General features: G+C 50.3%; 1 protein-coding gene across 15 annotated transcripts in view; it reads left to right on the top strand.

Moving 5' to 3' along the window:
- Positions 1-24263, top strand: part of CAPN15 (calpain 15) — a 61580-nt gene that overhangs the window by 8734 nt on the left and 28583 nt on the right. For 4 of the 15 annotated variants that reach the window (XM_074886714.1, XM_074886711.1, XM_074886708.1 and 1 more), the window contains exons 4-5: positions 265-305; positions 7815-8134. The exons of 1 other annotated variant lie outside the window; for it this stretch is intronic. In XM_074886714.1, coding sequence (XP_074742815.1) covers positions 7959-8134 — 176 coding nt within the window. In that variant the 5' untranslated portion in view covers positions 265-305; positions 7815-7958. Of the gene's footprint in view, positions 1-264; positions 306-1961; positions 2108-4709; positions 4795-5704; positions 5840-6769; positions 6886-7814; positions 8135-22815; positions 22835-24263 lie in introns of those variants that run through there. 10 more of the 15 variants (XM_074886709.1, XM_074886715.1, XM_074886713.1 and 7 more) reach the window with 10 other exon arrangements.

Here is a 24263-nt window from a genome sequence, read left to right as displayed (position 1 = left end):
CAGTGGCCAGCTCTTCATCTGCTTATCTGTCAGCTTAGCATGATCTGAAGATACAATCCCTGATGTCCTTTTGGGTATGACCTCGTGTGTGTGCTATGCCTGGGCACCTATGGCCCTCTACGAATTCAGCTTGTTGAGTGATTGGGAGGAACTTCATGGGTCATCAAGTCCAGTTCCCTACTGCTGATGGCAGTCATCTTGTGCAGGTCATGAACTTGTCCAGAAACTAATTGTTGGAACTAACTCTGTGCTTTTTTTTCCCAGTGCTTCTGGAGCAGCTGGTCCAGAGATCTGCTCTTTGAAAGGTTAGAAACCCTCCTCTGACTTCCAGTATCCAGTTTTCCTGGGCTGGTTTATTGTACTTGTGCCATCGCAGAGTGTCGTCTTGCAGATGAGAGATGACTTGCAAATTTTTTCCCTTCCCTGGTTCGCTGTGACCTTTATGTCCCGCACCAGTCATGGCTCTTGATGCAGATTTGTCTTGAGAAATGTGTTGAAAGCTACTTTGTTCTTCCATTGCTTCTTTTTGGGAGCTTGGTTTTGCTGGGCCCATTTATTTTCGTGTTGTGCTTTTGAGTGTTTTGAGTGCAGGTGGAGTTCTGAGCTGCACAGTTTGTGAATGTTAGCAAGTACAGAAGAGCACTTTTTGCGCTACTGTCACTTCTTTTTTAATGTTTGTCCTTGCTACTTGTGCCATCTTGCCCCTTCAGGAGGGAGAGATGTTGTCAGAAACAGTTGAATCAAGGTGAACCTGATAAAGCAATGTATTGAAGAGCCAGTGCCTGGCTCTTATTCGTGGCTCTTATTCATGTTTATCTCTAGCTGTGAATGTGCAATAACAACAGTTCTGTTCTGCACAGGCTGGCACAGCCTCAGACAGGAAGATCTGCTGTTTACTAATCAACACTCTGCTGTAAGTGAGAAAGGGGAAAAAAATGTTTTATTGCTGCTGGGTAACCCAGAGTGTAGTTAAACCTTTCTGGAAAAAAGAGGAAACTAAGAGCACATGTGTTACTCAAGATGCATTTTCCTGGCAAGGGTCCCGTGTGTGTGTTCTTCCTGCAAAGCATCCCCGCTCATTCTACTTCCCATTAAATCTATAGCATATTGGTAGCAGGCAAGTAAAAGCTTCCTGTTTTTATAATGCAACTGGTCTCAGCAGGCAGTCTGTCGAGGTGATTTTTCAGCCTGGCATGTTTTGTAGCTGGGGCAGTCTGTGGGCTGAGTAGGATGACGGGACTCTGCTACAAGGATTATAAACACAGGGAGGAAAAGATCTAGAAATTAGATCTGCTGGTAAAGCTTCCCCAGATTGGATGCTGTGGCTTGTCTTGTTTTGTTTCTTCCCCTTGTCTTTCTTTCTGTGGCATTACCGCGATGTTGCTAATGAGTTGAACCATGCCAGCCCACACACGCTTTTGTTAACACTGCACTCAAAAGTCAGCCACAATTGGCTAGTAAACTGGAGGATACAAGCGGCTTGTTGCACTTCATTGAAGCAATGTTAATTGACTTAATAGAGCACTAGGGTTTTAGAGATTTGGTTGTGGGTTGTTTTGTTTTGGTTTTTTTTTTTTTAAATACGTGTACATTCAGGGCAGTGCCTTTGTTGTCATTTTCATGCTTATTCAGAAAAGGACCTTCCTGCTCTTCAGTTGTCAATGGAGACAGGTTTTGAAGTTAACCCTTATCTTGAAGAAACGTTCCTGTTGACTGCTTCTCCCTCTTTTTCTCCCTGTAGTTTGTAATTAAGATGTTGATTGTCCTTTCAAATCTGTATAATCCCCTCTCTCAAAGTGACCGTGATAAATTTCCAGTAGCTCACTGGATAATCTATCACTGGTTTATAGCGTCCTGTGCAAGGGAGAAGAGGAAACTTTTTTCAGACTTTGATGCTAGTTGCTTTGTGGCTAAGCTGGCTCTACAATAAATCTACTTTTCCTATCAATCTTTCACTTCAGGCTTTGGACACCTCTTCCTCTGCCTGCATACTTATGAAGAGTCAGTGCTGGGCATTAAATGCAGCTCAGCCCCACTCAGCTGCTGTGTATGAGTTTCTTCTGTGTTAAAGTTGAGCCAGAACCAGTTTCAAGGCAGCTGAAAGAAGGTAAAGATCCTCAAGCTTGCCTTTGCATGTTAATGTCTGTGGCCAGAAAGATGTGCTGCTGTTCTGGACTTTGCTAAAGCGTAGCATGAGGCGTAAGGTCCTGTTCTGTGCTGGTCTAGAACTCCAGGTTAAATTATCTTGTTACCTCATTAACAGCCCATCTGGCAATCTGTTTCCAGGCAGCTGATTTCATCTAATGATTTCTCAGCAAGTAGCGTACCAATCTTGCTTCTCACTGTGATGTGGAAAATAGCTGATTTGCAGTGTCCAGTCCCCTAGATTTCCTCTAAGGTCAGAACGTCTGACTCACCTCTCTCTCAGCCCTGCAGCCCCATACAAACATTTGGGTGGGTTTGTTTTACCCTTCTCTCCATTTATCCTGTCCTCCCATTTGCGGTGCTTGTGCACTGCCTGTCATCCTAGTGCCTTGCGAACCTGAAGACTTCTTGGCCCTGGGAGGTAAGGCAGTGCTTTCTGAGTCACAGGACTATGCCCCGAGTCACACGGGAAGCTCCGTGGTAGAGCACGAGGGCTGAAAAAGCCTCCTACGTTCCAGCTGAGTGTGCCAACCACTGGCCCGTCCTTCCTGTTATACCTATGCCTCAGTCTGTCCCTGGAGGTACCTTCCCACCCCTCCCTGCCAGAAGCTTTGCACGGAACTGGAATTTGTTCACACCTTAATTTCTTGCCAAGACTGCAGCACTTAGGCTGCCTTGTAGTGCTGGCTTGGCAGGTGAGGGCAGAAATAAAGAGCAGCAAAACTTTGTTTCTTGTCACCAAGACAACAACTTTGTGCAAGACACCTGCTCAGCATGGAGCATTCCAGTTTGCTTGGCTGCTTTGCAACAGCGGTCCCACAGGTGATGACAGGAGCTCTTGCTGCACTTGAGCCGTAGAGTTCTCTTTGGGTTGGTGATTAGCATCTTGGACTTCAATCTGTGCTGCCTCTGTCTGAGGTGGATGTCTTGTTGCTTGCCTGCTCTTTTCCCGCTGGCCTTGTGAAGAAGAGGGATGCTTCACCCTTCCTCCCCTGGGGTTATGTCTTTTATCAGGGTCATTTCAGCCTGGTAAATATAAGTCACGCTCTGCTTGGTGCTGGTACCTGGCTTTGCACATCCTCGGGTTCCGCCACCCTGCCTTGTGGAGCTAGGAGCCTGCCTGTGTATCCCTTGCTGTGCACACAAATGCTTGAGCTTCTTTTCCTTGGTTGGTTGGCATGACACACCATCAGGCCTCTTCTCTACATCCTTCTGTAGTTATCCCATGCCTGACCTCCTCTGCGACTTTATAACTTTCTTACACGGACGTGTCTTGTGCTGTGTACCTTACCCACCCCTTCACACTGTTCCTGCTTACCCTGGACCCCGTGAGCATGTGCCTCCCTTCGTGGTAGGTGGGGAGATCACCTGCTGTGTGTGGTGGCCACTGTTAGAGGGCCAAGAGCTGACCATGTCTCCATGATGTATGAAGTGGTCTCCTCCAGCTTGATGCCCCAAGTCAGCCACACTCCTCCAGCTGCACTCATCTGCCCCTGAACTATTTTGTGTTTGGGATGTGCGAGTCACATCCTGCAGTCCCCTGAGAGGAGGCTGCTACTGCCAGGGCTCTGTGTGGGGACTGGACATTCAAAGCTCTTCAGGAACCTTTTTTTTCTCCCTGCAAGCAGCAGGTTGCACATGAGTGAGAGTATAGAGCTCTTCCTTTGCTGTTGAGGGTGGTACCAGATCCCAGCTCATCTTAGCCAGCCACCTGGCAGGGGAGTTTGCACACCAGAAGGAGGAGGAGGGCTGGTACTTGCAGCTTCAATCCTAGAAGAAAGTCTCCTGCTGTGTGGCTTCCTCTGGGCACAGCTTTGAGGGATGGTGTGCCTTCTCCTGGGCCAGCTGCTGCCCCAGCACCTCAGACGAGCTGTCTGGTGTGCGGGGTGGCTGTGTTTTCATCCCTGGATCTTCTCTGGGGCGAGGGAGTAGCTCAGAGGTGACTTTATTTATAGGTTGGGGGAGTGGAGGAATTAATGCAGTGACAAAGTCTTGTCCCTGAGTCTTGGAGGCTGAGAAGCAAGAGAGGTTGGAAAACTCAGGCAGGAGCTAAGCTGGCTTTTGCTGAATGGATGAATAAATTAATAAGAGAAGGAATGTATGGGGTATCCCTTCACGAGGAAGAGGCTTCTTCACATGGGACCAACTGGGGTGAGTCTGTCTTACTGGTTTCCTCAGTGGGCTGGAGCAGCTCCAGGGTCCTCTGTCTCTTCTTCCTGCTGCGTGCCAAAGGGAAGAGCTTGGGGCTGATCCGAGGAGGATCCTTGGAAAAGTTGATCCTGCAACTTCCTAGATACGTTAAAACACATGAGCTAGTTCCCTTTTTTCGTTTTTTGCTCTCTTCAGAGCCAAAACCTGCTTTGAAGCCGGAGGGAAGGAAAGGGGGTTGGGCAGACCCAGCTCCCCACCCTTCCTGCCTACTTCACTTTGGGTGACAGAAGAGCTGGGGCCCAAAGGGTCAGCACTGCTGACTGGTGGTGAGGAATAGGATTTATCTGGAAGCATCCGGGTGATTGCTCTGCTGTCTCGGCAGCAGGAGGAACCTCCATGGGAAAGCTTTGCCATCCTGAGCTCCCTGGAAGTGCCTGCTGCTCAGGGTGCTGGTGGGGCAGTTTGAGGAAGGGTCTGCATCACATACAACAGAGCAGGGTAAGTGGGTGCGAGTGGCTTGGGGGTGGATAGCTCAAATCTGGTTTTATTTTGGGAGCAGTTAAACAGAGTCAGTTGAAACCCAGTAATTATTGCAGCTGCAAGGGGCAAAAAAACAAAATCCAAACTCAGCATCTTGCTAAGGTGCTTAACTGTTAATTTCCATGAGTGAGATCCACCCTTCTCAAGACACTTCAATCTGTTCACATTGTTGCTTCCTCTCCTGATTAGATAGGTGGAAGCAGTGCTTTATTAATTAGGAGGAAATTCCTGCTCCCTCCTGCCAAGGCAGAGGAGCTCTTGGCATTTTGCTCCCCTGTTCCGCAGCTGAAGCCTCCCCTGTTCAGCACGGGCAATGTGCCTGAAGGGCATCTTCTGGGGCATCGCCCTGCCCAGTGGGAGAAGTTCCTCAAAATAAGGCTGAGTGCTTCCAGAGAGGCTTTCTTCTTTGTAGGCTTCTTTAATTGACCCCTTCCCATGCTAGAATGTAGTTTTCATTCTCACCTTTACTTCTTGCTTGGTGTTGGCCAAAGGCGTTTTCTGGCTCGGCATGGCGAGCACGTACATGCTCTGCATTGAGCTGTAATGCTGCTGTTCCTCTTGTTTTTGAACAGGTTCACCCTCTCTTTCCTTGGGCCAACGTTCCCCCCTAAATATTGTTCATTGGCTGCTCTCACCTAGCGTGAGGGGTGACCCTGAAGAAAAGGATTTACTGCTTTGCCTGGAGAAATCCGATTTCACGCAGCGCTCGCGGCCAAGCAGCCCACTTAGACCAGGCAGTCTTGGAGATAACTACGACTTAGCTAGGTTATCCTCCACCTATTTATAGATCCCTTCCTCTCCCCAGCTCCACCCACCGTGGGGCTTTACTGCACCGCTTTAAAGCAGGACTCCCAGCCTCGCCTCTCCCCGCAGAGTGTTTGCGTTGAGCTGCCTGCTCAGACTCCCTGGGGCAGACCTGGCAGAGGAGGACGGGCCGAGACACAAGCAACACGTTGGGAACCAGCAGTAATGCGGGCAGCAGGCATGTCTCTCGCCCGTCGTGGTGAGCTAAACTGGCGTTTCTGTGTGTAGGAGGAGGAAGCAAAGGGTTGCTCTGCTTTTCCAGCTTGAGAGTCAGCTGAGGAAGTGGTCTTAAACCAGCCTGTGGAGTTGCTTTATTTGTCAGTTTAGCTCTGCTGGAGGCGGGGGAGAAAGGCTATTAACTGACTGAGCATCCTGCCTTCTGTTTCAGCTTGCAGTGAACTGTACGGGACTGTGTTTCTACCCATCTTGCCTTTATTTATTTACTTTCTCGTGGTATAACCCAAGTCTTGAGGTGAGAGACGGTTTGTTCTCCTCGCAGGTCTCTTAGTTGCATCCCCCGTGGCTTTGCTGCTGCCGTGCAGCGTGGCTGCTGGAGCACGTACAGCGCCCGGGACGGGAGAGCCGCCGAGGGATGCGGCAGAAAAGCCAGAGGCGCCGCAGGTGTGGGACAACCGATGTCTCCAGTTAGACTTGGGCTGAAGAGACTTGGAAATATTCGTCCCCTCACATCACATGGCTTTCATTTAGCCAGAAATTCAGATCTGTTACAAATTAACTGCTTGAATAGCAGGAAATGAGAGGGGAAGCGCCAAGGATCCACTTTGGCTGGATCTGCAAAAATCAGTGAAATCTTGCTGTTGGGCAGGTAGCGGGAAGCAAAGCATGGAGATGTGTTGGCTGATGCACAGCAGTTAGGCAGACCAATTAAAATGAGGAAATCGAGATAGGGAAAATTGTGTTCTTGGGCTTTTTTTTTTTCAGTTTTATTTTGTTAGTCCAGGCTTTGCAGGTTACAGAGACGAGACCATGACAAAGCAGTTAACATTCTCCAGCTAGTGGCCTAATGCAGGCACGTTCTGGTATTAAGCTCGTAGCAAAACTGTACCTGCTTCTTGAGTTGCTGCATTCGAGAGTCTGTTATCTACCAAGGCCTTTCTTGATCCCCTAGATCAATCCTGGGATTGAAAAACTGTATTTTAGGAGTCTTCATTTCAGCCTTTGTACAGCACAAAGTAATTTCTTCGCAAAGGTCTTTCTATGGTTCATTCATCTCTATAAATCCTGGTGGGTAAATTTTTCTTCTTCCTTGTTTCTTCTTTTTTGCTCTGTTAAATGTTCCCTTGATCCGTTCCTCCTGACACTCATTCAGATTGCTGTGCCTTTTTCCTTTAAGGAGAGACATGTGTGTGGTTAAACTTCTTTGAATACTAGAGGACATGAAGTGTTTCTGTAGTTTAACTGAGGATGCTCAAAGAATGAATTCTAAAAAGTAGGAAAGAGAGAAGGAGAAAAGGAAGAACAGTCAAAGTCCCAAACCTGCTTCTGTGGGTAGGAGCATGCTCAGTATCAGCTAAAAATTGGCTTGAGCTGGAAGTATTTCATTGCACTGTGTGAAGTAGTCACAGAAAACATACTTGTGCAGTCCGTTTTCAGCCTTACTGTGATGTTAGTGGGGAACAGGAAAAGAGGGATATTTTAGTTTACATAAAAGAAAAATAAAATCTCCTCACCGCATACAAGTCATCAAGTTGTACTCCTCGTAGCTGAGGTAACTAAAACCTTGGTGTGCCAGTCGGAGCCCAGAGCTTCCAGAATAACCTTTTTGTGTGTGTGATTCCCAGGGGCTGCTGATTTGGGCTCTAAGTGAGGCTTGCTTGTCCCCTTTTCTGCTGCTTTACTGTGCTGGCAAGGGCTTTCTCTGGGCTTTGGTGTGCTTTCCTCTCCAGTCAGGCTGCTTCCCCCTGCCTGGGAACTCCTGGTGCTTAACTATGGAGGGCTTTTCTTGAGGCAGCAAAAGCTGGATACAGTGAAATGGCCCTTCCCATCCCAGTGAGCACTGGGATGGGGATCCTGGTCAGAGCATGCATTAATAGGCTTCTAAAACTGGAGGGTTGTTGCTGAAATCATACCTTATCTTTCTCTCTTTTTCTTTCCTTTTTTCCCCTTTCTCTCTTTTTTTTTTTTTTTTTTTTTCTCTCTCAACTATTGATCAGAACCGACCTTCCTTTCTCCAGTGTGTTGGGATCTTTACAGCAGCCCATGCCGCAGCGCCTCGCCTATTCCACCCGAACTGCCCGTGCCACTGGCTTGGACCTAACCTAGGATAAATCTCAGCGTGGCCTGGGTAGGGGGGAACCATGGGGAGCTCTGCCTCATCGCTGGCCGCAGAGACGGAGTCGGACCATGGCTTCAGTAGCGCACCCTACCCGGGGCACCCAGCCGTGAGCTGGTATAGGAGTAGTCACAGTGGCCCTGTTTGGGAAAGTGCCCTTATAACACGGCAGCACCAGCATTTACACCACCGGGTGCGAAGGTAAGGAGGAGGGGAAGGAGCCTGCTTACCTGCTTACCTCTCAGCTTGAATCCGGGGCGGTGCATTTGGGAGATAAGTTGCTTTGCATCCTGTTGGGTGTCAGGTCCTTCCGTTCAGAGGCTCAGTTCAATTCCTCATGAAAGCTAGAGCCAAATTTTCACCCATTTGAGTGATGCCAAGCCATGTCCTTTTTACAGGGCTGCTGATGTCTCCTGCAGGATAGACTGCAGGACCCATCCCAGCTCTTCCTCACTCACCTAAATTGTGAAGGTGGCTGCCTGGGAACGGGATCTCAGTTCCTTTAACAAGTTTGCCATGTTCTTGTGGCTCCTCTTCTTTCTGACCTCCCAACTACACTGTAGGTACCACAGATGGAGGATTGTGACTCCAGGTTGGGTGGCGATAAGTAGCAAGAGTTTCTGAACTCAAAAGAGCAGGAGAAGCTGTTTTCATGCAAAAGCAGTGAAATGCTTTTGAATACCAGATCCGGGGAGAATAAAACTCACCAAAACAGAATTGCTCTGAAAAAGAGCTCGGTGTTTCCAACCCTCAATTTCTGTCCCTCCTCGATGAAATCAGCACCTCAAATGTGTCTCTCAGTCATTGCTTCTGCCCCTTCCCCATCAGCCACTTGCAGTGAGGAATTTTTCTTCATGTCGGAGGGCTGGTGTCCTGCATTCAGTCTCTGACAGGTTGAGAGGTATGTCAAAAGCATCTAAAAATCCTCTGCCTGGGGGCTTGGCTACAGAGGCTGCCGTGTTTTGTGCTAGTAATATTTAAGCCTTTGCCTAACGCCTGCTTTGTGTAGATTCCAGCCTGGTTGGGTGTTTGTACTTGCTTGAGTCTGTTTGGAGCCGCTAGTCTTTTAGGAATAGCTGCTTGCTTCTGAGTGTCCCTGAGCTGTTGTGGCTTTCCACTGGAGGCGTTTGCTGTGATGGTCATGTAGTATCTGTCATGCAGTCCTTGTTTTCTTGCCTTTCTGCTGCTGCGAGTCCCGGAAAGTGCTTCACGGTGCACAACTCCGGGAGACTCTGAGGGAAGCAACGTCACGCTTTGCTCCTTTGTAGCCCTGTCTTGGGTTTCCCTGTTGAGCTGGTAACAATGTGAAACCAATTAGCTGTTGTCTTTGCTCTCAGTCATGGACTTGAGTTCCTAGCAATGCCCAAGAGGCCTTTAAAAAGGCTATTTTATGCAGTTCCCCACATCCATTGCTGTGTGTACCAACCTTTGTGGCTCACCCACAGTTCTGGTTGGTGATCTGTGCTGTGTAAGTTTGTCCCCTCTAGTTTAGAGGGATCCTGTGAACAGAGCTGGGTCCTTCCTGCAGGATTATTCCTTCCAGACTGCTGGTTTTTCCTCTGTTGCCTTGAAGAGTTGGGGAAGGTGTCGACAGCTCACAGATGAATACCCCGATATACCCATGCACAGCCAGCACTGAGATTTAGGAGCTTCCAGTGCAAAGCTGGCACTGCACACTGAAAAGGTTGTGTCTCTGCAGCCTTGTATATGCCAGCAGAGACGGCTCATGATTCAAAGTCTGTAGCTTGGAGGAGCTTGAGAAACTAAATGAAATCTTGACACGTGGAAATAATTTTCCTGAACAACCAGCCTTCGTGGTGGAGCGGATGCTGGGGCAAGAACAGGAACTGCCGGTCTCAGTGCAGATAAAGCCTTTGTCCTGTTAGGACAAGAGTGTTTTTTCTGATAATTATGTATTTCCCCTGCTAAAGGGAGAAGAGAACTCATCCTGGCTAAGTGCTGCATGATTCCTGGAGACAGGAAAATCACTGGCCGTGATTCACTGAGCAGTGAATTGCGTGGGAAGAACTCGCTTTAGGCAGTGATTATGGAAGTGGGTTCAAAAGACCTGCTGAGATCAGCCAGGCTGTCAGGCATCAAAGTACCTGCAGTTCCCATGGCGAGACGGGTGAAACAACAGGGTGAAGAAGCAGCGGATGATTGGTTTCCAGAGAGGAACAGATAAATATATTTCTTTAAAAAATTAAGTAAGTCAACAGAACAAGTCAGGGTAGGTAGCGCTGCCTCTGAATGTCCTCGTCCCTGGAGTCCTGTAGTGCAGGAAGGAAGTGGAGTATGGGGGAGTCAGTTTGAGGCTGGACAGGAGTTCATGGATAGACTTTGCTTTTCCTGCTGATTTTCTGTCCCTGTCTGCAGGGCTGATAATGCTTTGGCTGCTCTAGAGCAGGGCAGAGCCAAACCTCCTCTGGTCTGTCTCAGGCGTGAACGCAGACCTTCCTTGGCAGGAAAACAGGGATGCAAGTAATTCACGAGTGACTTTAGCCTGCACTTGGTGAGAGAATTGAGGGAGGCTTCCCTGACAGTGGGGTGGGAATAAGGGAAGAAATCCGTGCTGTTTGGCTTTCAAGAATTTAGAAGCTGGGAGGAGGCTGCATTGTCTCCTGCTGCCTGGGTGAGGCTGGTGGTCTGGAGTTCCCTCTCTGCTGAAGACAGGTGGGCAGGAGGAATAAGAAAAAGGGCCTTAATTATAGAAGCAGTAGACTTGTGACATCCAGATTTGAGTCCCTGGTCTCTTTTGGACCAGGCTGCACAGTCTCTTTCTATGTGTCAGCGTCGCACCTTTTCAACAGGAGCATGTCTTTGCCTTCCCCAGCGCTGCAGGAGGACGTAGCTACTTAAAGAGTAGAGGTTATATGCATGTTAGTTAGAGGGATCTTATTGCTGAAATCTCTGCTTAGGGCAAAGATGATGTTTTTAAATACATCCCTGGTAACTGTGTGTAGCCAGACGAATTCTGGCTGTTACATGTCCCCTTGGGCTCCTCCTTGCTCGTACACTTAAAGGTGTTTGGCCCGGGCTGGATGTGAGTGTTCAGCTGAGCCTGCAGACCCATCGTGGCTGAGCTTCCTGATGTACCAAACCCTTTGTGAAGCTGAGAGCAGCAAGGTGCAGTGCCACAAGTCTGGGTGCTGCCAGTGGGACACAGCTCCATTGCTGTGGCTGCTGCAGTTGAACGGTTTGGGGCTCACAGTGGCTTCTGCTGCAGCTGGGAGTGACTGTGGCACCTCTCCAGAGTGCCTCCTTCCACATCTGAAAGGTGTTAGGAGGGAATTAGGGCACTGAACTGTCTCCCGGGTGGTGTTTCTGTTCACCAAGTCACCACTCCCCAGGATTTGTAAAGAGCAACAGAGTCCTGTTGAGAACTGAGAACTGCTCGAGTTTGCTCTGCTCAGGAGAGGTTTTTTGGGGAAAGTGTTGCAAGATCTGTGCAGCTGAATCTTAAGTGTCTCTGCCCACCACTCGGTTTGGCTGAAGCTCTCTGAGCTCCTTCCTTTTCCAGAGAATATGCATTTTCTGGGATTTCCCACGGCGTTTTGCAAAGGCTTTGTATTTTTCTATAAAAGCCTCTTCAGAATGAAACACCTCTGGGCCTCAATGACTGCCGAGGGAGGAACAGACTCTTTTTTTTTTTTTTTTTTTAAATGCTAAAAATATAGAAATCCCTCTGCTTTTAGCGGAAAGCGAAGAAACCTGCTTTTTTTTTGTTGGCAGCTGGTGGGAGGGCGCTTGCTGTACCACTCCCCCTGCTCCCCAGAAGGGCCTCTTACTTCTGGAGAGAAACCCAGAGTGAGGCATCCATGACCTTGGTGTTTGTGAACCCCGTGGCTTAAATGCCTGGAAAGCAGCAAGTCAGAACTGCTGGGTAACATCACCCAGTCCTCTCTTGGGGGCTTTGAGCTGTCTTGAGGCTCATGGAGATGTTAATAATGGGACACTGGCACACCGATGAGTGGCAGGGAGCCCTGTGGAGGGGGAACGTGGTTGTGCGCAGCTCCTCCCACCTCCTGTGCTGTGGCACTTCACCTCTGACTGCAACATGAGCAGAACTGGTGTCTGGAGGATGTGTTTCTTGTTGGGGAAACCAAGGCCCAGAAGAGAAGTGAGATGTCCGGGAAGAAAAGCTACTGGTAAAGCATCAGGTGACTCAGCAGGGTTTCTCTGCTTCTGTTTTCTGTCACTGGACCTCAGGTTGGGCGTCAGCCTCAGGAGGTCTGACAGCCTCCGTGGGCCAGTGTCCGTGCTCCTTGGAGTACAGTTACCCCAACAGAGCTGGGCCTGGGGCTGTGGGTTGGGACAGGCGCAGTCCCCTGGTTTTTATCAGCAGCCAGCTTGGATTTGGGTGTGCTCAGAGAGTTGATTTTGCACCTTGCATGCATCACAGACTGGTTGAGTTTGGAAGGGACCTGTGGGGTCCAGCTGGTCCAAGTCCCCTCCCAGGCCTCCATGCAAAGAACAGAGACATGTGGCTGTGGAAAAGCTGGGGATAACCAAAATCTGCTCTGACTCTATATCCACAGAGGAGGCATGAGGAGGGAGAAAGAGACCATTCTTCCAAACCACAAGGATACTAGCATCAGCTCTGATATTCAGGACATGCCTGTTCATCACACCGGAGCGGAGCTTGTGTTCCCCAGGTGCTACGGTGAGGCAGATGCATCCCTGTGCGGGTTGTGCTCCCTCTGGAAGTTGTTGTGGCATCAAAGTTGAGCTGGGATTTGGTAAAGTGCTGCAGGTTGTCGTGGATACCTGCTTGATGGGAACATTGGGCTTGTAACTGTTTGCTTGCCAGTTCTCACCAAAGCGTGCAGCAGCTGGAATAGTGTCTTGCTCAAGAAAGCGTGCAGTGCCAGGGAGTTAGCAGCATGGTGTGCTGTTTCATCCGCCTGAGGCTTCCAGCCCTGCCCATCCGCTTTCCATGCTGGCTGCTCCAGCAGTCTGCTCACTCACAAAGCCTCTTAGTTGTTTAAATTGAGGCTATTTATAGTTCTGGAGCCGTGAAGAACTTGGAGGATGACAGAGTAGCGGAGACTGAAGTTCTCAGTAGGTACCCAAACAAACTCTCCCTTTGTTCCCCGTCTGCCCCTCAACCTTCCCCATCTCCTTTTCCCACAAGTGCAGGTAAGAGAGCTATCCTGCTTGCTTATCCTCTCCAGAGAGAGAGCAAAAGCCAGGGCAGAGAGTAATTTGGAGTGTGTGTCCTTGTCTTACACAGCAGGGTTGGCTAAGATCTGAACAGAAATGCCTGAACCCCTTTCCTAGAGTGTTGCTGTCACAGCATGGAGAGCACGGTAGACCTGTTCCTTTGATAGTGCCAACCTTAAGGGAAAGCAGCACCTGACTGCGGTGGCTGAGTAGGTTCAGGTCCTTCTCCGAGTGCCAGGTGTTGGGGAATTTTGCTTTGGTGCTCTCAGGATGCTGCACTGCATGAAGGAGGTTAGCACCCCTCTTTGGCTGTGCATAGATACGTGGTCATCTCTTTTGGGAAGAGATCCTGGAGATGCAGTTTTGCTGTGAAAGAAGCTGGCCCCTTGTACTCTGTGTAGCAGCAACGTGTGGTTGGAGGGCTGGTAGAGCCCCTTGGTACTGTTTGGAGCAGGCATCTTTCCAGATGCAGGTGTGTTGGGGGTGGGTGGGAAAGGGATTGCTAAGTGGTGAAAAATTTGAGGTTTTTTATTTTTTTAAGAGTAGGAAATAGTAAGAGGAGCCAGAGCAGAGTTTTTTTTCCAGAGCAACCCTTCTGCATTGCTCCCTTGACTTTTTTTGGTTGCAGAGGCAGGAGCTTGGTCTAGTGTTTCATGGCAAATCACTTACCCCACCCCGAGAGGTGTCACGCATGTAGCCTGGAGCTGTAAAGTGGTCTCAGTCCTCCAGAAGGAGCTGATGGATGGACGTGATGACAGCAGGAAGCTCAGGAGGCTGGCTGAGCTGCTGCAAGGAAGGAGAAAATGTAGGAAAGTGGGGGAGTTATTTCTTCTTCTCCCAGTGTCATGTGAAAGAGCTAAGGTGGAAACTATAAGCCCATCCAGCTAACACTATGCAGCATCTGTCCTGGAGGGAGATGGGCTGGGTTTAACCTCATGCTCTTGCTGCTGTGGGCTTGTGAGAGGGGGAGTGAGGGCAAGAACAGCCTCCTGCTTTCTGCCCGTAGTGTGGGCAGGGAGCTTTCTTCCCCTCCAAGCTGCCACATGGCCAGCTGTTTCCTGGATTTATTCTGGAGCTCGTTGCTTTCCTCCAAAATTACCAGGTACTGGTTGCTGCAAAAGGCACATGTTGGATTTCTCTGACCAGTTTGACACTAGTGGCTCTGGGCTCAGGTCTCTGATTAATGTGATTCAGAAAGGGAGAGGGGAAGACATGCAGAGCTGCAGTCTCTCTTCACCCCTCCCTGCAAGCGCCTGCCTCAAGCTGGCCATGGCACTAAAAGCCTGTGTTGGTCCTATCTCGGCTGCAGGCTGGTGCTCGTGTGTGGAGGAGACGGAGGGGAGCGTGTACTGAACGAACCCTCTGCAGGGCTTTGTTCCCTTGGATGAAACAGCCCCCCCCATGCGGGGCTGCTGGGAACAGAAGGGCAGTTGTTCAAGGGGCACAGAGAGGAGAGATAAGCTGTGACTGGATGTTGTTTGCATTTGGGAAGCTGGGGCTGCATTGGTCTGTTCTTGCCCAGGGATCCACAGCCCACCCAGGTAGCTGTGCCTTATCAGCCACTCTCCTCAACAAATTGCCCTGGGCTTTTGCTGGAGTTGCATACCATCCCGTGCTTCTCGCCCTGCCGCGCCTGCCAGCCTTCCCACTCTGCCTGGCGCTGGCAAGGCACCAGTATTGCAGCCGGCAGCCCGTGCCAGCCGGTGCATCTCACAGCATCCGTGCCCACAAGCATCACTGAATCCCAGCGAGGGGTAGGTGCTGAAGGTCACTGTAAGGAGGTGTGAAGAACTGATCTGAAGAGAAGGAAGCTGCTCCTGTGTTACAGATGGCATTTATGAGGCTGCAGCAGGGCATTCAAACCAGAAGGAACCTTGAAGTGAAGTGTGAACGCAGCCTGCAGCCCTTCTGGATGGCCATGGGACAATCGGCAGGAGCGTTGGGGCAGTGCATGGGGTGAGGATGAGAGTTTGGGCTGCAGGTGCTTAAAGGCTGCCAAGTCGGCAGCTTGACGGGAGCTGGAGGGGCCTCGCCTGCCCTTGCCCAGAGCGGTACAGAGCTCAGTTTTTGTCTCCAGACGCACTGGTTCAAGCCTTGCTGCTCCCAGAGCTCGGAGTGGTATTGCATGCTGGGGCTTGTAGTTACACAGAGCTGGGCTCCTGCATTTGGAGCGTGGCAGATTGACTAGAGCAAAAGGAGATGCTGGGAGGCTGGCTCTTGTCACCTTTTGACAGGGAAAGGACGGGGTCTTCATACCCCCTGGTCAGTAGCATTCCCCAACTGTGGAGTGGGGAGAAGGTGGACACAAGCAGGATCTTCTGTCTTCCTGAAAACCTAATTTTAACCTGCATACACTGGAAAAGTCAAACTATAGATGGATAGATGTGTGTGTGTATGTATATGTATTTTCCCCCTGATTCCTTGGGGCAGCAAGGAGACGACACCTTTTATTCACAGCCCTGGTCTTGGCTAGCATGTGCCCCATGCGACACTGGGACCTGGGCCACCAGCAAGTGGGTCCTTTTTAACCTTCTGTGCTGAGGAGCTGAGGTTTCTCCTCCTGCCTTACCCCACAGCTGTTGTGGCTGTCTGCAGGGAGGAGCCCTTGGTGCTTCTGAAATGTGGAAAAGAATTTTTTGCACAGGGTTGCAGCCCGTGGCACAGCAGCCTCCATGGCACATGCAGTGACGGGCGTTGGGCACATCATTGCTTTATGCACCCCCTAGAGAATCTCCTAGCAAAGCTTGGCACAATGGCCTGTTTTCCTTGGGTTATGTTTTCCTACAGCAAATGTTTAGATGCTTTGTGTCTTCTGGGCGTGCTGGTGTGGGCACTGCAGCCCCTGGTCGCTCTGCGTGTGTGAGTGTGTGGCCGTTGGAGGGACTGCTGTTGGTGGTGATGTGGTGGGGAGGGCGCAGCAGCTGACAAGACCCATCTGTCTTGTACAGCGTTTTAAGTCTCTGCAGGCAGGACACGTGCTCTTTCTCTCCTCTCTGTCCTGTGTCCTCAGGTTGGCAGTGATGTCCTTCAGGTTGTCCTTGAGGAGCATGTGTGCTGAGGTTACCTGAGAGCTGTTTGTGAGAGTGTATGTGACTTGAAGAGGGTCAGGAGCTTTAAACAAGCGTGGGAGCTTCCCTCCCTGGTGGGAAGTGCTGTGTCCTGCTACAGGGAAGGAGTGCTGAGCTGTTAGAGGTGCCCCAGCATGGCCTCTGCTGGATTCCTGTGATGGCACAATGCTTCTCTGTGGCACTTGGAGAGTTAATTGCACGTGCTCAAGCCAGGAGCATCCTCTATGTTCCAGCTGTCAAAGCACTAACTTAAGTATGTGTCATCTTTACGAGGCAGTAAACAGTACTACGGCCTGAATTACCGAGTCCAAAGGCCTCCAGGGTACAGTATAACTTGTAGGGCCTTCCCTGGTCATTACTGCCTGACTGACTGCCCAGCCAGATGTGTTGCTGACTCAGTTAAGGTGACAGTAGCTCTAGAGCATGGGGCATGAACAGGAGGAGCATGCTGGGGTGCTGGGTGGTCATGTGGCTCAGCCTGCCCCAGCACAGTGTTGTTCTGCTCTGCTGCTGGCCCTTTCAGCTCCACATAACCGACCCAGTCCTCCTTGCTGGCTCCAAGAAGCCAGAGAAACCAGTCACCGTTTTCAAAGTGCACAGTGATGCCAAACTGAACATGAATATGGGTTCATGCGTTGAACCTTTGTTTGATGGGGTGGTGGGAGCATGCTGGGCTTCTGATGTGGTGCAGTGCTCTTGTGTCCTCCTGGATTGTGTCCTACTTGGTTTGCCAATGGTATCCTGGTGGGTGATTTCCTGTGACACGATGACTGCCCTGGGTGGCCTCGAGGCACTGGTGACTGCCACATTTCACTTGGTGCCAGTGGGGCAGGAAGGTGCAGGGGAGGGTTTTAGGCTGGTGGGGATCACAACATGCTGAAGGAGCCCATCTCGCTGTCTGCTCTGGGTGCTGTGCCACAGAGGGCACAGCTCTGGGTCTGCTCTGCACATCCAGAGGTGTTTTTTATGTGCACGCTGGTACAGAAGATTGGCCCAGAACTGGTCTAGAAGCCATCAGTGCAAGGATATGAAAACGATAAGTAGACTGTGCAAGAGGGAAGCATTCATGGCCAAGCCACAGTAAGATCCACATATTTTGTCCCACTGGACTTCTTGGAAACTGTTGATAATTGTTCCCTCTAAAGTTCGGGCACATGAGAAACAGAAGTAAGTGACCTTTATAGGTCAACTGCACAGGCACAAACAGATCCATTGCTGGTTGGGACTCAGCCTGTGCTTAGGATTCCATCTTCTCCCACCTCCCTTGCAAGAAAGAACTGGGACTCAGTTGCTGGCTGGAGCACCATGAGAAGGTACTTCAGTAGCAGGGCTTGAGGGCTCACTGATGCTGGTATGCTATGGTTGGATTGATATTTTGGTCTCTCATTAAATTGCCCTGTGGTGGTTTCTGTAATGAGGTGTGAATCCTCGAAACTGGCCTGTCTCTTTCTGTAAAGAGCAGGGATGCTGAGGTGGTGAAAGGCCAAAGTCTCCTCGGATGTAATTCTGAATTTCCTCCATGGTTTCAGCAGTATGGGACAGAGCAGTTGGCTCAGGGTGGGGTGAGTTTCCCTGATGTCAAGAGGAAGCTGTTCTGTTAAAGTTCACTAAAGAGGTTTTGCTTTTCATTGTTTGAAGGTCATGTGTCAGTGTCCAGTCCTGGAGCACAGAGCCAGGATCCCTTGAGAGCTGCAAGGCACTCTGACCTTTTCCTTGGCTTCCCAAGGGGGAAGGGGTCAGGAGGGGGTCTCGGTGGGGGTGTCCTGTGGCTCTTTGCACATGCCAGGATATTGATCCATGACTTCAGCCTTTTTCCTGCAGATCTAGTGTGCAGAGCTGGCAAGCTCCTGGAGGTACAGGGGGTAATTTCACTCACCTCTGACCTTGGCAGGTAGGAATAGTGTTTAACCAGTGCTGGAATGAGAAGGTAGAAGGCAGGGGGGGTGACATTTAGGGTGGGAGTGTCCCTTCTCCTGTCCTCTGGAGCCTTGGTGGCTGCAGTGTGGAAGTTCTGTGAGCAGCCACCAGCCTGCAGATGCCCTGGACCTTTTGTGTCATTCTCTGCCTGCTGTATTTATTGAGCCTGATGCTTCAGCGCTGTGGAGATGGACAGGTTTCTGTTAACTGTACCCTGTGTGTGCTCCCCTGTGAAGTTGAGCCCAGTTATTAGCATTGCAAGAACTGAAGGCTGAAGCACAGCAGCTGGAAATGCAGGGTGATTTATTCAATGGAGCTGTGAGAGATGGGAGCAGGCCGCTTTGGAGCCGTGGTGTTGCTGCTGATCCATTTCTCCTCCCTCCCCTTTCTTTTGTTCTCTCTTTCTCTTCCCCCACCACTCTTTCAATTTTATTTTAACAGCACTACAAATTGCAGCATAAATCTTAGCTGAGCAGCAATTCAGGTTGGCAGCCACCAGTAAATCTCCTCTTCCAGCCTCTCCACGTGAGAGGGAGGTTGCACTGGGAGTAAGGGGCTATGGGTGAGTCCTGAGTGTGCCTGGTTTACAGTCCCATCAGATTTTCCTGGCTTTTTCCAGTTACGGGCCCACAGCATGTTTAGGCTTAGTCCCACATCTCTCTAGTCCTGGGAAACAGGAAAATTCTCCTCCCACCCCAGCCTCCAGTGCTGACATTGGAAAGTGGTGTGAAATAACCTCAAACAGGGGATAGGAGGGGTGCTAGTATAAGGTGCAAATGCCCTTGTTCAGGTGTGTGACATCTAAAGTTGTAGAAGGTGGTCTTCATCCAGGCCTATGGACCAAACTACCCTGCACACGCAGATGCTTTTGTTTTCTGATGCAGAATGCCTGTATCCTCTACAGACTGTGCTGGGAAGAACGGCAGGAAATAGCCCTGTGAGGTGTGCGAAGGGCAAAACCTTTGCCATTTAGTTCATGCAAGGGATCTATCTGCACAGTCCCACACCAGGAGCCGTTTGTCCTGGCAAACCTGTTTCCCAGCTGCCTGTGCTGTCTTCTTGGATGTGTGCTCCACCTGTGCAGCCCCCTCCCCACCATGCTTTAACTTGACCACCCTGCGCTGAGGCCAGGTATTATGAGACCAGAATAAAGGTACAGACCATGCCTTTGTCTTAGCCTCATCTTGGCTGTCTGTGAAGCTTCAAAAGCATTTTCCGTGTTGGTTTCTTAAAACACAAGGCAAGTGTTGAAAGATGCAAGGATAGGTCTGCCTGATGTCAACAAGACTTGCTTTTTGTGTGATGTACCGATGAGAAAACCAAGGTGCAAAGGGGAAAGGCATCTGCTGCAGATGTGTGTGGGAAAACAGTGAGATTCTGAGGGTTTGGAGTAGCTGGGATTTTTGCAGAGAAGCACAGAGCCAGCAGTCCCTGCAGTGTCTAGGGACTTGCAGGGCTCTGACTCTGGTTGCCCGCCTTGCCCTTCCCTGCTCTGTTCTACAGGGAGCTGTTGTGGTTTAACCCCAGTTGGTAACTAAGCACCACACAGCCGCTTGCTCACTCCCCCCATTGTGGGATAGGGGAGAAAATCAGAAGGGTAAAAGTAAGAAAACTCATGGGTTGAGATAAGAACAGCTTAATATTTGAAATAAAATAAAATAATAATAAATTTTATTGAAAAGGAAAATAACAAAAAAAGATAAAACCCAAGAAAAACAAGTGATGCAAATGGAAAACAATTGCTCACTACCAACCGACCGATGCCCAGCCTGCTCCTGAGCAGTGCTCCCCAGCCAGGTTTCCCCCCAGTTTATGTACTGATATACTGATCCTTGTACTGATGTACTGATCCTTGATGCCCTATGGTATGGAATATCCCTTGGCCAGTTGGGGTCAGCTGTCCTGGCTGTGATCCCTTCCAGCTTCTTGTGCCCCCCCAGCCTGCTTGCTGGCAGGGCAGCCTGAGCAGCTGAAAAGTCCTTGGCTTGGTGTAAGTACACTGAGCAACAACTAGAACATCAGTGTGTTATCAACATTATTCTCATCCTAAATGCAAAACACAATGCTGTACTGGCTACTAGGAAGAAAATTAACTCTATCCCAGCCGAAACCAGGACAGGAGTGCAGGCTCTTTTGAGGTAGACCACAGACCCTCACTTAAAAAGAAATTCCTTAATTAGCTCAAAGACAGAGAAATGAAAACAACAAATAGCGTTTCCTCTTCATCCAGCTTTCTTTCCTCTGCAGGGGTTGCTTTTGAAGTGATTGTTCAAACATACCTCAGGTGTGGGTAGCTAAATGGGGGGAATCAAGTGTCCTTTGGTCCCGGGAGTCCACCCTCCTTGCTGAAGATGTCCCAGCTCCTCAGATGAAAGAGCAGTTTAATGAGTTCAGTTTCTTGCTCCCTTCCTTGCCTCCTCCCCTCCCTTCTGAGAGTAGGTAAGTATTGTAAAACCTAACTGTAGAAATCAGCCCCATCGGTGCTTTCTTTCCTTCCCACTTTCTCAGATTCGTAGCACTGAAGGGCTCCTTATCTTTCTGTGCCTCCATGCTTAGATCCTCCCTCAAAGAAGCATTTGTCATGCTGAGTCTGTCCTTAGCCAGGGCTCCCCTGGTTGTAGAGGGAGCAGGCACAGCTTGATTCAGCATGAATACTTTGTTTCCAAGGGCTGTGTGTAGCTGCTTCAGCTCCCGGTGAGATCCTGTTTAACCTGATCTCTGGCTCTGGCCTTGTCCTGGAGATTGGACCTGCATCCTGTTCGGGGGATGGCAGCTGTTCTAGAAAGGGAACAGGAGTCCTGATGCTCTCCTGGGCTGGTATAAATCTCCTTGCTAGCACTGAAGGATCTAGTGTGATGTAGGTGAGGAGCTAGAAACTCATTCACAGCCCTTGGTCTGATGTTTGCTGACAGAGGTGGTTCTCTGCTCCTCTGTGGCCGGGCACTGGTGTCTAGTATCTGTGTGCTCAGAGGTCCTGGTAGCTCTCTGAATCCCGGGCTCAGATGTTTTGTTCTCTTAAGATTCCCCCCACATACACACACAAACCCTTTAAGCTGTAATAAACCATATGCCCTTGTTATTTAAATAGAATAAATAAAGTTGGAAAAGCCTCCCAGGAGCATCTGGAACTTCACCACCTGTGGAAAATCAGCAGTTAAAGGAACTGTATATGTAGTGGAGAGCAGTGAGGAGAGCCTGTAAAGACAGTGTCAGCAGAAAAAGAGGAGTGTCTGAAACTCTCATCTTCCTGTTGGCAGTGCTCAGATGCAACTCCAGCTGCTTTCTATTCTGGGATACAGGCAAGTGTGTGCTCCCACACTTGGTTATTACTGCTTGCAAAGGGCAGGTCTGGATTGACCCAAAGGTTTGGAAATCGTTGTGCTAGCGAATAGGAATAATTCAGAGGACGGTGAAGGAGCATTGCCAAGACTTGAGAAATTAATATTTGGTTTCTGGACTCATCACGGACTCATGGACTTAGTGTTTGGGCAGGACCTGTTGTCTGTCAGTGCCTTGGTTGCTGTCTTGGTAACAGGCCCCGTGGAAGGAGAATCCAAGGCTCTCCACACCACCACTGTCTGCTGCAGGCAGAGGGCTGCACAGATACATGCATAGAAGTGTTTACAGGTCTGAAATCTCAGTTTTTTCAGGTGCTGACAGTGTTTCTTAGGCTGCAGTGGGAAAGTCATTCTCAGTTCTATCCAGAACCTCTCCAGCTGCTTTGTGGAAAGAGGGAATCTGACAGCCAGATGGGTGTTGCAGGCTAAGGAGGACACAGCCATATCTGTCCATTCCCTGGAGACCAAATGGACACTGGAATCATGTTCCTTCAAGAGGGGGCTTCTGTGTTGCTGCCTGTTCTCTCTTGGCTAATTCAGACACCTGACATCCCAGATTCATCTTGTTACAGGTCCCTTAAAAGTTAAGAGCTTGTATTTTCTGGCCTCCTGGCCTGTGAACACTCCACAGCCAACTTGAACTTCACTTATAAGCTCAAGATGCAGATATGAACATCCCACCTGGGCCACGTTGCTGGATGCTCCTTAACACTGTGCCTCATCCCAGAGGCACTAGTGCCCAAATGTTCAACCCCTTTCGAGGCTGAAGGGTTGAGACATGAACCCTCTAAAGAGGGGTGTGCTGAGAGGTGCCGCGGTGTGTGTCTGAGTGCCGTGTTGAGCCCCTGCTGCTCGCTGGCAGCTCTGGGTGTGGAGGACAAGCAGTGATGGCTGGCTAGCACACACGGTGCTTGCCTGCCACCGGGCTCCCACGTGGGTAGGCAGGTATCTTTTGCAGCCTGGTTCTTCTGAGTTGCTGATCGTCTTCCTCTGTGAGTGATGCGTATATCACTTGACTGCCGGTACCCTCCCCTCTTCGCTCCAGCACATAAGCCTCTGTGTGTACACCAGCTTTGACAGAAAGGGCCAACCCCGCTGCAGGCTTTCACTGTTTGTCAGAATAAATTGCTGCTTCTTCCTATTGCGTGGAGGAGATGCTGGTTCATTTGCCCAGAGTCTGAACAGCACCTGAGGTGGCTTCTCATGCCTTGTTCTTCCTCCCCCTGAGCCTGCAAGGAGAACAGAACCTGCTGGCTGCAGCATGGCAACAGGCTCCCAAAACCGCAGCTGATGCAGCAACAAATTTTGTGCAGTCTTGCATTCATCTGCTTGACCTGACATAACCTGGGAAGGGGAACAGAGCTGGAGAAGGTGCGGATGATCCAGGAGCAGGAAAGGCTGGAGCCATCTGTGAGGTTGGTGGGGTTTACTGTGGTTCAAAGCCTCTGCACTCCATGCGGGCCCAGGCAGGCAAGCTGACCAAGCCAACCCTCGGCCCTGCTTCACCCCAGGTCAGTAAAGCGTGGAGGGACATGGCTCCAGCGCAGCAGGCTGCACCAAGCCTTGTGTGTTTTTTTTCCAGCACCTGGCAGTGAATGTGAGTGCACTTGGAAGTTGTGTGTGAGGCCAAGGACTAGGTGGAAAGAGTGTGTGCATGTGTGTGCAAACTCCAATACCCTGTTCATCTGGGTCATTGCCCTGAGCTTCTGCTCTGTGCATTGAGGTCCTCCTCTGGGATCGGTGTTCTTTGGAGGGGTTTTCAAATGTTGTTCTTGAAGTAGAAGAAACCATTCAGGTTTGCCCTCTGTTTTCTGATCTCTTGTCACCAGTGGAGCAGGTCGAAACATAGCAGGGCTTGCTAGTTGGTGGCATTGGCTCTGGGAGGAACCTCCATCCTCGCCTTGCCCCTTGCTGGCAGATGACATTTGTAGCGTAGCTGTGGTGGCTTGATTACCGTGCCCTGATCCAACCATAGGCTGAACTCCAGGGACATCGGGAGTTGCCAGAGTTCCTCTCTCTTCCTCTGTCCCTTGGCAATCCTTCTTTCTTTCTGCAGATCAGTGCGAAGCTTGTTGGCTGGGTTATTAAGCATGAACTGCTTTCCTGAGGCACAGGACTGGCTTAGCTTTTCATTAAGGCCTGTTAATCATCCTGAAGAGAGCCTGACAGCCGTTGGCAATGGACCACAGCGCCCGGCTGCCTTCATCTCGCCGGGAGGCGTGAGGTCCTGCTCGTGGTGCCCTGAGCGTGGCGGGGAGCTGCGTGGTCTGGCGTGGGACGGTGCCGCAGCAGAGCTTGGCAGCATGGGCTTGGGCCCTGAGAAGTTTCCTCGTTCACAGGAGGAGTGCCCCGCAGCAGGTCTGCCAGGAGCTGGGGTGACGGCCCAGGAGAGGAAGAGGAAGCTGGGGGCTCTGCTTCTTCCTTCTGCCAGGCTGCAGCCTCGCTCTCCTTAGTCTCAGACCTTACAGTCTTTCTCTCTCCCTCCATCTCAAATGGTACCAAGATCTTAATTACTGTTGTTTTTTTCTTAATTGCACCTTGGAGCTATGCCTTGATTTGTTTTTTCAGGAGAATTTAGGGGAAAAGACGGTTGTTGCTCACGCAAATAGCGGCCTGTGCCATGCAGCTGTTTGTGGGCAGGGCTGGGAACTGGTGAGACAAAAGGAGAGAGGGGCTCAGCAGGGTCCTCCCACCTCCTTCCCCATGGTTGTGCCTGCACTGCGATTGCTCCCACCACTCTACAACCCCTGCAGGGCCGTGCGAGGGGGCAGACGGCCCTCTCCACGCTTGCGTGGCACCCTCCAACGACAGTATTTTTCCTTTCAGGCCTCAAAGGCAGCATAT

Source organism: Strix uralensis, chromosome 16, assembly GCF_047716275.1.
Source record: "Strix uralensis isolate ZFMK-TIS-50842 chromosome 16, bStrUra1, whole genome shotgun sequence".
NCBI classification, from domain to species: domain Eukaryota; kingdom Metazoa; phylum Chordata; class Aves; order Strigiformes; family Strigidae; genus Strix; species Strix uralensis.
The sequence above is the reverse complement of the archived record's forward strand: the minus strand, read 5'-3'. Positions and strand labels throughout refer to the sequence as shown.